At 49.3% G+C, this 16,788-nt stretch overlaps 1 protein-coding gene across 5 annotated transcripts; it reads left to right on the top strand.

Moving 5' to 3' along the window:
• The first annotated feature begins 828 nt into the window (after window positions 1-828).
• On the top strand, window positions 829-16,453 carry PFKFB2 (6-phosphofructo-2-kinase/fructose-2,6-biphosphatase 2). 5 transcript variants are annotated; one of them, XM_009272753.2, is made up of 15 exons: window positions 829-948; window positions 1,062-1,158; window positions 1,583-1,649; window positions 1,799-1,873; window positions 1,999-2,055; window positions 2,551-2,675; window positions 3,047-3,254; window positions 3,456-3,602; window positions 4,190-4,294; window positions 4,939-5,068; window positions 5,930-5,992; window positions 6,547-6,620; window positions 8,458-8,649; window positions 10,155-10,177; window positions 13,571-16,453. In XM_009272753.2, the coding sequence occupies exons 1-15, from the start codon at window positions 837-839 to the stop codon at window positions 13,584-13,586; spliced, it is 1,491 nt and encodes a 496-aa protein (XP_009271028.1). In that variant the 5' UTR covers window positions 829-836; the 3' UTR covers window positions 13,587-16,453. The 5 variants fall into 5 exon arrangements, with proteins under 5 accessions (XP_009271028.1, XP_009271032.1, XP_009271029.1 ...); XM_009272757.2 differs by lacking the exon at window positions 13,571-16,453 and adding an exon at window positions 10,855-11,087; XM_009272754.2 differs by lacking the exons at window positions 8,458-8,649; window positions 13,571-16,453 and adding an exon at window positions 10,855-11,087.
• The last annotated feature ends 335 nt before the right edge of the window (window positions 16,454-16,788 follow it).

Genomic DNA, 16,788 nt, shown 5'->3' with positions numbered 1-16,788 from the left:
CATCCGCATACCGCGCTTTTCCCCCAAACCTGCCTCTCCCCGGGCGTTTCCTGAGCTTGCTTCGCCTGTTTTCTGAGAGAACGTGACCGTTGTGTTAAAAACATCTTTCTCGCGTCCTTGACAGCTCCTGCCCCATCGGTAAATATTTTTGACGCTAACAGACCTGTATTAGACCCGTTAGGCGCAGCGGGTGCGCCGTTGCTACTCCGCCTCATTAGCTAACGCCCGGGAGACCGCAGAGCGGTCCAGCCGCCGCTGGCAGCGGTTAATTAGCTGCGAGGACACGGTAGCGAGCCCGTTAGGGGATGCACGGTGGCGGTGTGTCCGTCCGGGAGACGGGGCAGCTCTGCGTGGGGGATGGCTTTGGGTTGCGGCTAGCTCTTTGCTCCTAGCCGCTCTGCCATGCTGCTGATGCTCCCGTTTTTGTGGGTTTGTGGTTTTTTTTTTTCCTGCAGCATGGGCTTCCTACATGACCAACTCCCCGACCCTGATCGTGATGATCGGTCTCCCCGCGCGCGGCAAGACCTACGTGTCCAAGAAGAGCGAGCAGCGAGCCCGTTAGGGGATGCACGGCGGCGGTGTGTTCGTCCGGGGGACGTCTGGGTGGGTTTGTGGTTTTTTTTTTTCCTGCAGCATGGGCTTCCTACATGACCACCCGACCCTGGCCCGTTAGGGGATGCACGGTGGCGGTGTGTCCGTCCGGGAGACGGGGCAGCTCTGCGTGGGGGATGGCTTTGGGTTGCGGCTAGCTCTTTGCTCCTAGCCGCTCTGCCATGCTGCTGATGCTCCCGTTTTTGTGGTTTTGTTTTTTTTTTCCTGCAGCATGGGCTTCCTACATGACCAACTCCCCGACCCTGATCGTGATGATCGGTCTCCCCGCGCGCGGCAAGACCTACGTGTCCAAGAAGCTCACCCGCTACCTCAACTGGATCGGGGTGCCCACCAAAGGTGTGTGCGGGGGCCGGCCCGGTGCAGGGATGGCTCTGCCCTTCACCGAAAGCGCCGTGAGATCTGTCTGCGAAATGCTGTCAGTCTCACGCGCCCGTCTTTTGTGTGTCAAGTGTTTAATTTAGGAGTGTATCGCCGGGAAGCAGTGAAGTCTTACAAGTCCTATGACTTCTTCAGGCACGATAACAAAGAAGCCATGGAAATCCGCAAGTAAGTTGGCGTCAGGGGGCCCAGCCGATCCGCGGCAATTTGGTTAGTTTCGGGTCTTGGCAGCCTCTGCATTTGAGGAGCACAAAATAACATTTAATGCCCTTGAAGCCAGGGGAGGAGGTAGCGCAGCCCCTGCAGGGACCCTGCCAGAGGGGCTGTGCGTGGGAGTTTTGTCGTTGTCTTTGGGCTGGCACAAAGAACAGGGGCTGCGAATGCCCGGCGATGAATGAAATACAAAGCAAGTTATAGATAGAGATGCCTTATGATATCTGCAGAGCCTCCAGGGCTCTTGGAAAGATGCAGGGGTGGGTGCCCCATGGGCAGAGAGAGAGAGAAGGTATTTAAACCTCTCCCTGGTGGTTCAGATGCCTTGCCGTCCGAGTACTTTACATCAGCTCTGACAATACCCATTTCTCTCCTGCAGACGATGTGCCTTAGTGGCTCTAGAAGATGTGAAGGCTTATCTCTTGGAGGAGTGCGGGCAAATAGCTGTAAGGCTTTTCTGGACTAAACGTGGTTTTACATCTGGGTAGTTCAAAGCTGCCCAGGTCATTCAGGCACCTGATTGTAATCCCAAATGATTTGGGGCTGGTTTAAAAGCCTTAGATAAGCTTGCTTATTGCTACTTGTTTTCTGGTAGGTGTTTGATGCGACCAACACAACTCGAGAAAGACGGGACCTGATCTTAAATTTTGCTAAAGAAAATGCTTTCAAGGTAGCGCTTCTGTATTTAATTCGTAGGTGGGGTTGTTGCACCGAGGGGCATTAGTGCTCCCTGGGGCAGGAGCTCTGGGTAGAGATCTTGACTCTCTGAAACATGCTTCCTTGCCTTCTTTGTAGGTGTTTTTTGTGGAGTCTGTCTGTGACGATCCAGAAGTCATCGCTGCCAATATCCTGGTGCGTGCTGCATTTTCCAGGCTCAACTGCCAGTGCTTACCGTGGGAGCTGGGGTGCTCGGTGCAAGGTCACCGGCTACGATAGCTTACGGCAATGTCTGCAAATGCCTTGAACTTACGTTTCACCTTGGAAATAAGCAGCTAAGGTTTGCAGGTTTATAAAAGCTAGAGATGCAGTTAGTTATGTGAGAACGTGGAAATCAAATGAAGCTGAGAAACGTTTGACCTTGAAGCATGTTTTCTTGTCAAGGGAAGGCAGGCAGCGAGTGGCTTGCAGGGACGGCTAAAAGCGAGCCAGCCATGTCTGTCGCGGGGCCAAGCGCTACAGCGCCTTCAGAGTCGCCCTTTGTTTCCTCTCCAGGAGCAGGTTTTTCCACAGGGCAGTGTTAAACAATGCTCATTTGTTTCAAAAGGGAAGAATAATGTTATTCAGTGTTGCTTTTGCTCCTCGCCGAGTTTGCTTAACTCTCACAAAGCATCGCTGTCTTTTGATCAGGAGGTGAAAGTTTCCAGCCCCGACTACCCGGAGAGAAACAGGGAGAACGTGATGGATGATTTCCTGAAGAGGATTGAGTGCTACAAGGTCACTTACCAGCCTCTTGATCCCGATGCGTATGACAAGTAAGCAAAGCCCCGGGGTGCATTTTGTCCTTGCACACGTGAGCTGCTTTGCTTTGTCGCTGCTGTTCTCTGGCTCAGGATGCTGCAACGCGTCTGCTGCAGCCTCTGCTCTCCCAAAGCACAATTGCTCGTGTGAAGGTGATATCCTCGGGTCCCAAGTGATTTGAAAGGATTTTTCTCTAGTGTACTGCAATGTAATGCTACTCCTTGTTTAAGCACGGCAGTTCAGTGTCTCTTCTGTCTGCTGGAGCGACCCAGTGGTAGTGCTGATGCCTTTACTAGAGGGTAAATAGCTAGATTACACCCGCAGATGCACGTGCTTCATTTTTAAAACCAGTCGTGTGGGTGTTCTTATTTTATGTTGACTCCAGAGATCTTTCCTTCATTAAAGTGATCAATGTGGGACAGCGGTTCCTAGTAAACAGAGTCCAGGATTACATCCAGAGTAAAATCGTCTATTACCTAATGAACATTCATGTCCAGCCGCGTACCATCTACCTTTGCCGACATGGTGAGAGTGAATATAATCTTGTTGGCAAGATTGGTGGGGATTCTGGTCTGTCACCGCGCGGGAAGCAGGTATGTGTTTGCCAGCACCCGGGTTGCTGTATTTGTAAAGTGTTGTGTGACCAAGGTCAGAAGCCGGGCTCTGCATCTGACTCCTGCGAGGGGCAGCCCCGCAGCTGGATCTTGCCGCGACAGCCACAGCCCTTGAAATGATGCTTTTAACGGTGGCAGCAGCTCCTGCTCCCTCCTAACCTCCCCTGACTTTTTTTCCAGTTTGCTCAGGCGCTGAAGAAGTTCATCGAAGAGCAGGAGATTGTTGATCTGAAGGTGTGGACGAGCCAGCTGAAGAGGACGATCCAGACGGCAGAGTCTCTAGGGGTCACGTACGAGCAGTGGAAGATTCTCAACGAGATCGATGCTGTGAGTGAAATGCTGATTGAAGCCTTTAGCTTTTCTAGATGGAAAATAACGTTTAAAAACAAATTCACCACGATAAACCTGATTATTTCCTGTTCGTTTATAACCATGTCTACATATAATACACTCCAAGCCTCCATCATGAGGTTTAGGATGGTTTGGTACAGGGCTGACAATGCCTGGAGCTGCTAGACCTTGCTGTAAACGTATCTGGCTGGTGTTGAGAAAGAAAATAACACTGAACATCCCAGGTATTTGTCACTCCGGCTGTAACACCAGCCTGGGTGGACAAAGGTTACTGCTCCCACTCTAATTCTTTCAGGCAAAAGAAATTGCAGGGTTGTTGCTGTGGAAATGAACGCTTGTTTTCATCTCTGGCAAACAAGGTTTTCGAAATAAAACCAAAAGCCCGTCCTTTGCAAACCACCCTGGACGTGCAGTGCACAAATGCGGGGTGTGTGGCTGTGTCAGTTACGATACCTAAAATTTGCATCACATAAGGGGATTGCTGATCGCCGCCGCTTGCTGTTTCTGCGTTGTTGTACCTGTGTTGAAACGAAGTGTGTGGTAACGAGTTCTTCTTCCCTCAGGGGGTATGTGAAGAAATGACCTATGCAGAAATTGAAGCCAAGTATCCAGATGAGTTTGCCTTGAGGGATCAAGAGAAATATCTTTATCGCTATCCTGGAGGCGAGGTGAAGACCCCTAAGAAGTAACGATAAGATGCAGCATACATAAAACAAATACATATGTGTAGAATTGAAAGACTTTACTTAACTTCTTATGCCAATGTTCGTATGAGAAACTGAAAACATTAGGGTCCCCAATTCTCTTTTAGAGGAAAGGTTTATTGATTTCCTTTATTGTGCTGTGCAAATGATGCCTTTCAGTCATATTAATTGGGCCGTTTGCCGAGTCCCTCGATGCTCCCCTCAGACACAGAGGGGTTTCTGCATCGTGCTCGTTTGGCCGAGGCCTGAATTGTCACTATGAAAAAAACATCTTGGAAAGAAAATGACTGTGGGGGTGGTATGGAGTCATTTCTGGTTTTACTTCACAACCTTGTTGAAATGTATAATTTACTATTTTATTTATTTTTCTTACTGCACTCGTTAAGAGTTACCAGTAATCTGGATCCTCCTGTAATCTGAGGGTTGCTGACATTAAATTTCACCTTCTGCTGTTTGCATTTTTTCCTGTGTTTACCGGATCATCCGTAACTTCTGCATTTTGATATTTTAACTGATACTTTCCTGAATGTGAAGCTGTGTTAATTGCTACTTCTGCTTTAAGCCTTTGTTTATGAAACCCCTTGAAGAATTCCTGTTTTGTTTTTCAGTCGTACCAGGACTTGGTCCAGCGCCTGGAGCCGGTAATTATGGAGCTAGAACGGCAAGGCAACGTCCTCGTTATCTCCCACCAGGCGGTTATGAGGTGCCTGTTGGCTTATTTTCTTGACAAGAGTGCAGGTACAAAAATAAATGTATGATGTTAGGGGCTGGCTTCTCTTGCTGCTTCCTTTACAGAGCTTTGGGAAGGGTGGCTTGTAATTACTGTTTTGATTTTTCACAACGGAAGAGCTGCTTAAAAAATAAAAAAAGAAAACATTTCTGAAACACTTTAACCATTGCATTTCAGTGGTGCACGGAGCTTAGCAAGAAGCTTTCTTTGCGAGAAATACAGATACGTGGGCTTGTGGTTTTCTGCTCAGCCATTGTTTCTGGAGCTGTTTCCACCAGTAGCATTTGCATAATCTCTAGGGGAGATTATGCATTTACATTTTTTAATGTAAAGAAAATTCTTTACATTTTTTTTAACGTAAAGAAAAAGTTTTCTGATGCATCAGTAGCCCGTGAAGGGTTGGCAGTTGTGCTACGTCTCAGCGAAACGCTGATCCCTTGCGCGGCATGCTGGCCTGGAAGCTAGCTCCAGTCTGCTGCAAACTCCTGTGTTAAACGCCAGTGAGTGGTACTGGAGTTTAAGAAAACTTTATTAAAAGTTTGAAATAAAACTCGCTTGGGTCCGTGGCAGCTGTTGCTGCGGTGCTTTCCCACCCGTGTGCTGCTGGAGGGGTTTCCTCTGGCTGGCCCCGTGCATTGGTTGGTAAGGGTGGGGCCAGTCCCGTCCCGCTGCTCCAGGGCTGGGAAAGAGGGGTCGAGGGGTCCGGGGGGGCTGCGGCACCGCCTGCTTGGGCACAAGGCGCTTGTGCGGTTGGCGTCCAGTATTTGCTATGTGAAGGGTCCCACCCGAAGCCTGGGGGGTGGGGGGGTGGCTGGTGTGGGCAGCCCCAGCAGCCGTCCCCCCCCCCGTAATGCCTGCCTCTGTCCTAGACGAGCTGCCCTACCTGCGCTGCCCCCTCCACACCATCCTCAAGCTCACGCCTGTTGCGTACGGTAAATATTGTCTTTTTTTTTTGCCTTGGTTTGTGTGTGTGCACGAATCTGATGGGCAAGTTTGTGTCCGCGTGCGGCAGCAACCGGACTTGTGTAAATGCTTCTGGTAATATTTTTAACATATAAAAAGGTTCTGGAGAGTGGGAGGGCTTTGGGGGAACAGTGGGAGGGGAGGTGTGTGGGCGCAGGGGTGTTCTCCCGTGGCCTCTCTTCTAAACGAGTGGTAATTGTGGATTTCACCTGTTGAAGGCTGTTCTTGCCTCCAAACTTGGGTTTGGCTCTGGGGTGCAGTGAGTTAAAAATGGCTTTTCTGTGTAGACCTGTAGTCCACATAACACAGGGCTGCACTTTTGCAGTGAAGGTCAAAGCCAGAAAGTAGTTAAAGTGTAAAATTCTGTTAATAGGGTGAACTGTTTATTTATGAGCTGTTTTATTTTTAAAAAATAAGTAACAAATTTATTCCTGCTCACTTCCCATGCTGTTTTCAATATTTAAAAAAAAAAAAAGTTATTTAATAAATAACTCGTATAAACTTCTCTTTCTTTTTGGTAAAGGTTGTAAAGTGGAGACAATTACCCTGAACGTGGAAGCAGTGAACACCCACCGTGACAAACCCTCTCTGAACTCAGTAAGTCTTGCTGCTCAGCTCTGGCTTTTTCCCTTTTCAAGAAGAAGTACCTAAACTGAAACACTCTTAAATACCTGCTAGAAATGGCCGGTTGCTTTCAGTGACCAGAAAGACTTGCTTCAGAAATAATCCCCAAAAGCAGAATTAATTGTAGGCTGAATTAGTGTGCTTCCCAGGCCAAGGGGAGATATTTTTCAGAGCTACTGTAGGAAGCAGAATGGGCAAATTTAGGACGTAGATTTTTAAATTCCAGGTCTCGTTCTCAGTTTTCACTGAAGTATTTGTTGTTGATGCTCATTTGCGTTAATTGCGATAATTTCGAAAAGACTTGCCGAAATGTTTGAAGTGACTTTTTCTCATTGTCTTGATGAGCTTTCTCTTCTGAAAGCTGCAGACAGGATAAGGCTGGGCTCTGGGGCTGGTTCTTGGTGGCTCTCGGCAGCGTTTGCAGCCCTCGGGGGCCGGGCTGGCTGCTGTGTGTCAGTGGCTGGGATGAGTGGAGGTTCTTCCCTTGTCTCTGCAGATTTCATGTGCCTTTTACAAGTATTCGGTGCAGGGCAAGACCATGGTGTTCCTAAACTTTGTATATATCTGAGCGGAAGGAGATGGGTCCAATTTTACCTTCCTTGCACTGGGCATCTTCTTACAGGAGCAGTGGAAACACTTCAGACTGACTAGCTTTATTTATGAAATCCTGTCTCTCCCGTGACTTAGATAACTGGCCGTCTACCTTGTTCAGCAAAGCACATAACTACACGCTAAATCTGGAAGTTGCTGCTATTTCAGGTGCTAGCTTTTGCAAATGCTGTTTTGCAGAGGGACTGATCTGTCAGGGAATGCTGCATAGCGATTGCCTGCAATTAACTCCCCCAATTAAAGAGCACAAACCAACTCTCCGCTTTCCTAGCTCACGGCAAATCTAAGTGCATTGCATTTTAAGTTCTTTTGGTACATTTAGGCTTTTAGCTGCCTCCTGTCATTGTATTTTATAAAGAGCTGTTGGCTGATTGCCTGGGATATGGTTATTTTTGTGTCCCAGAGTAAAGGAGTCCCTGTGCCGAGGGACCACGAACAAGGGGTGGAGAAACTAGGAACCTGCATCTGTGGCAGGAGGGTTTGCGGAGCTAAATCCAGCTGACTGCAAAATGCTAAACTGAGGATATTCGTCAAGACTCTTGTGGCTGGTCCCATTCTGGCGGTTTCCAGTTGGGCACTTAACGCTTTGTGACTTTGTGCGATGCCTGCCTTGAAATGGTTGCTGCCCGCTCAGAGAAGTCGGAGGCTGTTTCTGTTGTTCTTTGCTTTACTTGGGCAACGTGGCTGCTTTGGGGGAGAAGAAACACAAAGAAGGGGAAGTTTTCTATTTGATTATTATTTTTTGTTTCCCCCTAAATTGATTGCAGGGAGGAAAAAAAAGAAAATTAAAAAAAAAAAAGTAAAAAAAACGAGGAAAAAAAAGAAAATTAAAAAAAAAAAGTAAAAAACCCAAAACAAACACAAAACCCCCACACCAAACCCAAACAAACAAAGCCACCTAAGCAAAAAAAATCCCGAAGGGAAGTAAAACTGCTAAAAAAAGTAGGCTTTTTCAGCGGACTCTGAGCCAGATTAACCAACGGAGCAGGTCGTTTCCCACCACGGGTGCTCAGCCGGGGAAGGCACGGAGCGGTCCTGCCGGCGCAGACCGATGCGGGGTTCACTGAGCCGCAGCCCCGGCTGCCAGGAGCTTGGGGGTGCCTGCGGGTGGGGATGCCGGAGGTGTGTGCTGGTGTGCGATGTGGTTTTAAACTGTGGTTCCCCTTTTCATTCCTTGCGATACCCTCTTGTCTGGAATCAGAACAACCCTCCCGCCAGCCAAACCCCTGTAAGGATGAGAAGAAACAGCTTTACGCCGCGGGCCAGCGCGGACACGGTAAAGCGCCCACGACATTACAGCGTTGGGAGCAAACCTCTCGACCTGCTGGGGCCTTTCCCATCCCTGGAAGCTCGAGATGGGGCCGACCAGCCGCTGCTGCAAGTCGGTGTCCAGGTGGTACCTTCCCTACGCTCCCCCTCTCCACCATCACCCGCGGTTGTTGTTGGTCCTCTCTGAAATACAGACCCTTCCCAGGGTCTTAATCACTATCTCTGTTCCCACATGAAAATCATTCTGGATTAGACTCCCTTAAAGAAGAAACAAAACAAAACACAAAAAACCTCCCCAAAACCCAAAATTTGCCCCATTAAACTGGAATTGTGGTGCCAGGGGCTTTCAAAAATCAGGCTCCATGCAGGCGAGTTTCCATCAGTGCAATAGGGTTTTGGTAGGGTGGTTAATTCTGGGTAGTATCTTGCTTTCCAGCAAAAACCTGATTGGAAAGAGTTACAAATACCCTCTTTGTCCTAATTTGATACTGCAGCCAAGTGTTTCTCTAGCCCCAGAGTGACTGGGTAGGAAATGTTTGTGTCTGATTTTGTCAGTGCCCGTTTCCCTGCAGATCCCGACGTCAGCAGCTTGTTGAACAAAGTTTGGGCTCTTTGGGTGCCCAGATTAAAGCAGCTTGGGTTTTGGTGCTTGGCGTTTCTTTCAGCTTAGAAGCACGTAGGTCCTCATCAGTGTTGGATGCGAAGCCCTGTTTGTTTCTTTGCTCATTTAAAATTGTTTCTCTGCTAAATTAGGAGTTTGTCTGTGCCTGGGAGACTGTAGGCAGAGCGAGCTGCACGCTGCTGCCTGTTAGATGAGGTGGAGAGGAGGTGTGTCATGGGCTTCAAGGAGGTCTTGGCTGGGCTCCTTGTGCAGAGACAGCCATCATTACCAAAGCTGTTTAAAAATAAAATAATCTTGGGTACTTTAGAGGTTAATGTTTTCCAAGCTATTCAGTGAGCCCAGCTTCTTGTTCTCCTCCCTGTTAGCAGAGTAAGTGGCCAGAGAGTAAAAGGGGCGATGCAGTGCAGGTGAATGTCGCTGGTGTTTTCATACTCGGTGAAGAGCATGAGGCTTAGACATCTCCAAAATCCTGGGGCTCCGGTGGGAGCTGAACCAGACGGGGCTTTGCATTGGGGTGAGTTTGGCCCACAGCGGTTCTGGATGAAGAGTCTCAGCTGGAGAGGACCCTGACTGCCCGAGGTCTTAATTTGTGGGTGTCTCCAACTGGGCAGCCCCAGGATGGGGATCCCTACCCCAACCGCTCCCTGTTTGCAGTTCATCATCGTAATGTCAAAGCACTGATAGCTCTGGGATGAAAGAGCATTTAGAAACCCTGGGTTCTGGGGCCGTGCAGGCGGTGGGGAATTGTGCTGTCCTGAGTCCTCTCGCCTGAATGGAGCCCTTGAGACGAGCAGCAGTGGAGGAGGTGGCCGGGCACCGCAGCACGCGATGTCCATGCCTTGTACCAGCTCCTGCTGTGATACAAGCCTGCCCTGAGCTCCCTAACATGAAATCTTTGGGGTTGCTTCACTTCTTTCCTCGTTTCCTTTGCTGCTTTTACTATTATTTTTAAATCTCCTTTAAAATGCACTATGAGCTTTCCTGTGCTGTTTCTTTTTCCTTTGCAGCCTCAAGGGGGAAATGCTTGCCTGTGAGTACCACTGAAAGCAGCTTGTATGTACTCTCTTTTGGTTTAGTAAGTTGGACTTCTCTTGATTAATGTTGCATGGAAACTACTTTGGGGAAGGACAAAGGCATGGAGCAGAAGGAAGTCTTTTGCTGTATAATAACCTGTCATTAAGGGGGACCTCAGTGGGGGAGGAATATGTTACCAGGCTGAGCCCACTGATCCAGGGGCTCCAGCGGGACTTACTGGTTCATCGTGCTTGTGCTGGCTGCCTGCAAAAGTGCGTTTCACTCCAAGCTTGCTCCGTCCCTGCACCAGGACGTGGGAGTGCTCTGTGCTGGCGCTGCTGGGCTGAGTCACATAGCTTGTACTGAGTGGGTCCCACTTATGTCTCCTCTCCACCAGGGATGGGGTGTGGTGATGATACTTACCGCAGGGATTTTGCAGGAGTCGTTGGATCGCAGCCTGGATGGGAGTGGATCTGTTCAGTCCCAGCTCCCCGTGACTCGAGGGAGCTGGGTGGGTTTAGCGCGTGCTTGGAAAGCAGCTGGGTGGATAAACCTTTCTGTGTTGCTGGCAGTTGTCACCGAGTCCTCACCATCACATCCCCTCGGAGGCATCTTTGAACGGGGATGAAGAGAGCAGGACTCTTTCTCCCACCCTAAGGGGAGAACATGTCCTTGTCTGTCCCCCCTCTCCAGGGAGCCAGCAGCTAGCATCACCCGCGAGACCTTGGCTTCCCTCTCGGCCTCCGACTAAGGGGCTCGGATGAGACCTTGGCTGCCGCCCCACGCAGAAAGGCCAGAGATGCCCTCGCTTCGCCGCGCTCCCGTTGGCCCCGAGGCTCGTCCCCACGCCCCTGCTCTGCTGGTGGCTGTGACAGACCCCGCTGCAACCCCTCGCTTGGCTTATCGGGTGTTTCGCCTCATGCAGTACATGCAACTGATGTTTTTTGTCTTGTAAAAGTTTTTTGCAATTTAGGTGCTCTGTCTGGGGGCCCAGCTGTATTGCACAGCAGGTCACTGCATGGGGCTGTGGGACGGCTCTCGGCGGCCTGTGGTTCCTGTAGCGCCCATGCTGCATCCTCCGTGTGGTGCCATGCTCGTCCCCGTGCACCGGGGTGACCCCCAGCACCCGGCTGCTTCCACCCACCTTTGGGAGCGCGATGGTCTCCCCCTGCGGGAGCAGCAGGCTGTGCTGGGGAGCACCCAAGGGTGGCAGTGCCTCAGGGTGGGCTCAGAGGTGGCACAAGCTGTGTCCTCAGAGGCTTCAGGTAGCTGCGTGTGGGCTGCCTGCTCTTGCTTTCAGCAAAGCTCTGCTCCCTCCTTGCCTCTGCCCTGGGGCTTTGGGCAAATCCTCTCGCTCCTGGTGCTCTGGCATCAAAGGGAGAGCTGGGTTTAGTACAAAAAGTACAGCGGTAGCTGGTTCGGTTTCCAGACGTCAAGTGTTAAGAGAGGATTCAGGTTTGGGTGGGGAGCTGGCTCCCGTTTCGCTGCGGCAGGGAGGTCCCCGCGGTGATGGGGTGCAGCTCTCGCCGCCATAGGATGCGGCTCATCTTTTCCAGGTGAGGAAGGCGCAGCTCCTGCCTCTGCCCAGGTAGCGTTCCTCCAGGCCTGAGAAACTCCTGCTTGAATGTATTTAGCAATCTGGATGTGCAGCTTTTTACTTTAATTGCGCTTTGTACTTGAAATGAAGCTCTTCCAACAATCTTCTCAATGAAACTGCTCTGTCTTTCTACGTCGCTGGTATTTACACACATTTCATAGGATACAAAGGTACGGGATTGATCCTGAAGTTACATGTCCCTGTCTCCTGTTCCCTAGTTTGTGATAGCATTTTTAATAATGCTGCGGAGTTTTCTTACTGGCAAAGCAGGGTGACTGTCCTGCCAAAGCTGCGGAAGCGCACAAAGCATCGAGCTCGAATGTTGCCGTAGTGCATCTCCCGCGTCGGGATGGCCGACTTGGGAATGGGCCAACCAGTAGCAATGCAAAAAGGGCGCTTTTCTCCTAAAGTTGCCTGTCTCCCTGGGTTTCAGAGGCCTTAATGTTGAAGATGAGGGGAAAAGGAGAAAGAACCTGAGCTGGGGGAGCTTGTGATAAATCTGGTAAATCATTGTTCCTATACTGAGTAATATTAATTTAGAATCAAATCAGAGGAAAATTATCCACAGGCTAAAAATCAAAGCCTTGCCCCTTTGGATTTGCCTTTACTCTGAGCCGAAAGGAGCTGTGTGTTTAGAAAATGAATGTATATGCCAGCTTTGCAAAATTACTTTTCTAACGCTGTGCTTCAAGTGTTTCTTTTTCTGCTATGTTTAAACGAGTAACATAGATTTCCTAGGAGGGTTTGCAGATAAATGAAGGTAACTCGGTCCAACTTCCTTGATTCCAGTACAAACCTTCCTTCTTAGTGCTGGTGTTTTGCTTGACAAAGTAGCATGTGAGCAGCTATTATGGATTACCTCTGTCTGATGATGGTTACTTTTTAAGTGTCGTTGTTGGGAAAGCTGTTTAGATACTTTTTTTTTTAATTACAAATGGAAAATATGTAGGGTTTGGATTTCCTGACTGTTGGATTTTAAGTGTTGATGCCTACTGTTAATTGTCAGCAAATTGGCTCGATAGCTGTGCCTTTTTTCTTTATTGCAAAACAGTGCTGGTTAGGTAACAAGACAAATTGCACATATTGATTTACACATCAGTTTGCGTTCTCCAAAAGTGCTGCAGCTGAGCGGAGCGGGCACTAAACGCTGCACGTACTCGGAGCCCTTCCGAGCATTTTCTGTGCTCTGAAACACTGCATGAACAGCAGCTGTAGGAAATCCTGGCTGTCCGATTCTAACTTGTGTGATTGTGCTTTTGTAAATGTATAATTCGCTTGTACTGACCTGAGTGTGTTCCTGTCGTCTGTCGGACCCTCGGTGAGGCAATGGAAGGAGTTTTATCAAAACCATAAGTATTTATTGTGGTTAATATGCAAAATGATTAATGTTTCTTACGTTTGTCCTGGAAGTGTATTTTCCTATGGAGAAGATAAATAAAATGAGTAACCCTGAGTAACCAGCCTGCTTTGTTATTGCCTGCTGTCCTAGGAGATGCTCCAGTAAAGCTGAGCTTGCATGGTCTCAGGCTGAGACTGGGAAACCCTCCATGCGGAGCTTTGCAGGAGGTTAAAGGACGACGCAAAATGTGAAGCAGCTTGTTATTTGCTCAGGGAGGAGTAAATAAGTAAATCCTCAGATGGTCACTGTCACATAGACCAACTGTGTGGAGCTGGTTGGATCCTCCTGCCGCTGGCTGCTGCAAAGTGTCTGTCTGTCCGCCCCCCGGCACTGAGCTGAGCTCTGCTGTCCCCTGCTTTACCATCTCCTGACTTACCCTTGTTATAACCTACGCCTTTTTTTTTTTTTTGTAGAGGATGGCTGGTTTAACAGTGTAGAGGTTTGTGCTCTCATCTCGAATTCGGCTGGGATTTCCGTGGCCGGGAGGAGCCCTGCGGATGGGACTCGAGCACCCCCGGAGCACAGTGAGCCGCATGCCGCTTTGGCCAGTACTCTCCTCTGAAATGTGTTTTTAGAGTCTGTCTGTGTCTTTTCTTTCTGGATGCTGAAATGTCTGTCAATGAGATTGGAGAAAATTTATTATGGAGATTTTTCAACCTGCTTTTAATATGTGTGAGCTAACTTATCCCTGGGCTTTCTGAGGCGTTAAAATAGTGCCCCTTGTCTTTCCTCCTGGTTAGATGGCAAAATTAACCGCAGCGTGTGCGAGGACAAAATGGTCATGTCCAGACTCGCTGAAGCAGCTTTTCTTTGGAAGACGTGTTATCAGACCAAATCCCCAAGTTTTTGTTTAACTGTTACCATTTCCAAATTCAAATGCAGTTACTGTGTTACTTAACTATCGACAGAGCTCCAGCTATCATTTGACTTTGCTTTCATGACTGCTGATTTGAATCCCCCAGCCTGAGCCTGTTCCTTTGCTCTGGGAAGGCTTTTGCACATGGTATAACACAAGGCACTCCAAGTCAGCAAATCCTGCGGGACGTCTCCTGTGAGGGGCAGAAGGGAATAAAAGCTCCTACGCTGGGAACAGCGTAGCTACCAGTGCTGTCGGATCTGAGCTCAAGTCCTGCTTTAGCTTTGCACCCTGATCTGAGCCTCATCCTCTCACTGATTTTTTTTTTTTCCGCGGGTTTTATGGACGCTTTTCTCTATTACAACAGAAAAAATCAGAGCACCGCTTTGCTCGGTGTCTGGGAGCAGCGGGGCCGCGTGTGCAGGATTTGCAAGAAGCACATGATTTTTACCAGTTGTCTTTTTAATGTACCAGATGTTAGGCTCACAAGAAGTCTTTAAATTTGCCTATAAATAAGCTGTGAACATTACTAATGTATAATGCTGTCTTAATAGAATTTAAGCTGCTTTAGTATTTAGTGCACAGACGGTGAAACTCCCCTGTGGCGCAGCTCGTGTGGTGGCTGCGTGTTACTTAAATCCCCACCGAAACCCCAAACTTTAGTTTTCTCCCACAAGTCTTGACTTGTGTTTTGCCAAACTCCCATTTTACCCCACTCCTGCTGTTCTTGCAAGAAGGGCAAAATCCTCAGGTTGGGTGAAGAAAGGAGCATTTAGGTACGAAGCAGGAGGCTGTTCTGGACCTGCTGTTTCCAGTGACTCCAGGATTTATAGGAGCAACTTCTGGGACCCAGGTTGCTTATTTTAAATGTGTGAATAAATGTTGGCCATACCTACAGTAGGGACCTGTGCTTGGGAAACGTCGGTGCCCTGGCTGCGGAGGAGCTCAGCAGCCTGGAAGCCTGAGGTTTACGTGGGGATTTTGAGCTCAAACCCAGTTGTTTTAAACATTCCCAGAGCTTTAATTTGAGAAAGCCGAGATGGAGACGTCCGTGGCAAAGGCCAAGGCTCTAATTCTAACCCTTTCGGATTTATGTGGAGCAGAAGCTTGTGTTGATCTAAAGCTGCGCCATGGAGGGAGGAAGTTCAGTGGGTGAGAAACTGAGTTTTATTAGTTTTGTTCCTTGGGCTGTTCCCACTGGGGCGCAGGTTTGCTGCAGCCTTCTGCGAGAGCCGCGCCGTCTGTTCCTTGGTTTTAAATGTTACAGTGCTTAGAAATAAGCCAGGAAAGGGGGGGGGGGGGGGGGGTGGAATGTTGAAGGAAGAGATTTATAGCCTGTTGTGTGGTAATCCTTGTTGTCACTCTCCAGTAATGCTCTAAACGCACAAACCTGCACTGCATCGGGCTGGCTGCTCCTGCCGAGAAACCTCCTGCTCTGCAGGGAAAAAGGAGTAGAAATGTACTGTAGGATGTTTACACACACTACGCTGTAATTACTTGCTAAGGAGTTAATTATATTTGTATCATTGGGTAGTTAATGGTTGTAAGGAGACAAGATATATATTTTTACCTGCCAGGATTCATGAATGTAGCTGCTAATACGTTGGTGGTCATAATTTTTGATCACTGCTAAAAATTGGGTCTGCAGTTTTGGATCACTGACTGTGGGTCCCTTATTCCTGTCGAGTGGGTCTTTGCTTTGGCCGTGGTCTGCTGGGTCGTGGGATGGAGCCTCTCGGCCGTCTCTGCAGATGGCAGCATTTGTGCCTCAGTGCTTTAATTAAAGCCTAACTGTAGCCTTTTCCTCCTGCATTTTAACTTTCGAAAGGTGTAAATACACGTGTCTAGAGCAGAGCAGCAGCAGATTTGCGATCGTCATCGTTGCTGTGTGGGTGAATCGTACCTGTCATGACAGGTCCTGGGGTCCTGCCGAGCCCCAAGCTCTTGCGGGTGGCCGGGCTGGGGTGATGTCAACAAGCCCCAGATGGGCTGACAGGTCCCTGTGCCAGGTATTTCCTTGAAATCACCTGATTTCTTTGGCACCGTGCGTGCAAATACCCCAGAATAAACAATGATTGCACAACGTACCTGAACTGAGGATTAGCAGAGGCTTGTGCTGTCAGTCATACCGGAGCTGGTGTCTTGGGCTGGGTGAGGTGGTGAATTTGGAGGCGTGGAAGTGGGCTTGGTGCCTTCGTGAGCATTGCACCACGAAGTGGGGGTTTCTCTGTATTTCCCTGACTTTCCGTCCATCTGTTTCTAGCACAGAGGTGGCGGTGTCTGCTGTCACCTTCAGGGAGCAGTGGCAGGGCCACCCATGGGACCTGCATATCGCTGTCCCTGAGCCGCGGTCCGGGGGCTGGCTGGCCCATCAGCGTTACGGGTTGTTTTAGAGAAAAATGATCGCTCAGGCAAAATCTGTTCTGTCTCTGCTGCCAGCGATGGGGAAAATTGGAAAATGAGGGAAAGGGCTTAAAACCAGGTCGGGTAGCTTGAGTTTGTGTACGCTGGCTGTGACGTTAGAGCTGCCAGCTCCCTAAGGCGTCCCCTTCCCGGCAGCTTGGCGGGGGGAGAAGGGGAAGCCCAGCCCAGCTGCCACAGGGCTGAGGAGCAGCCTTGGGAGGAGAGGCATCGCCGCCGGCGCTTCCAGAAACCGCCTGCCCCGGCGTTATGTCCCAAACTCCCACCCGTGCTCCTTTGAAGGGTGCTGGGCGAGCGCTGCTGGTGCCACCTCCACCTCTCCCGCTGCTCCTCTGTCTCTCTGAATGCTGTTTG

Source organism: Aptenodytes forsteri, unplaced genomic scaffold (genome assembly GCF_000699145.1).
Source record: "Aptenodytes forsteri isolate BGI_AS27 unplaced genomic scaffold, ASM69914v1 Scaffold142, whole genome shotgun sequence".
Lineage (NCBI taxonomy): Eukaryota > Metazoa > Chordata > Aves > Sphenisciformes > Spheniscidae > Aptenodytes > Aptenodytes forsteri.
The sequence above is the reverse complement of the archived record's forward strand: the minus strand, read 5'-3'. Positions and strand labels throughout refer to the sequence as shown.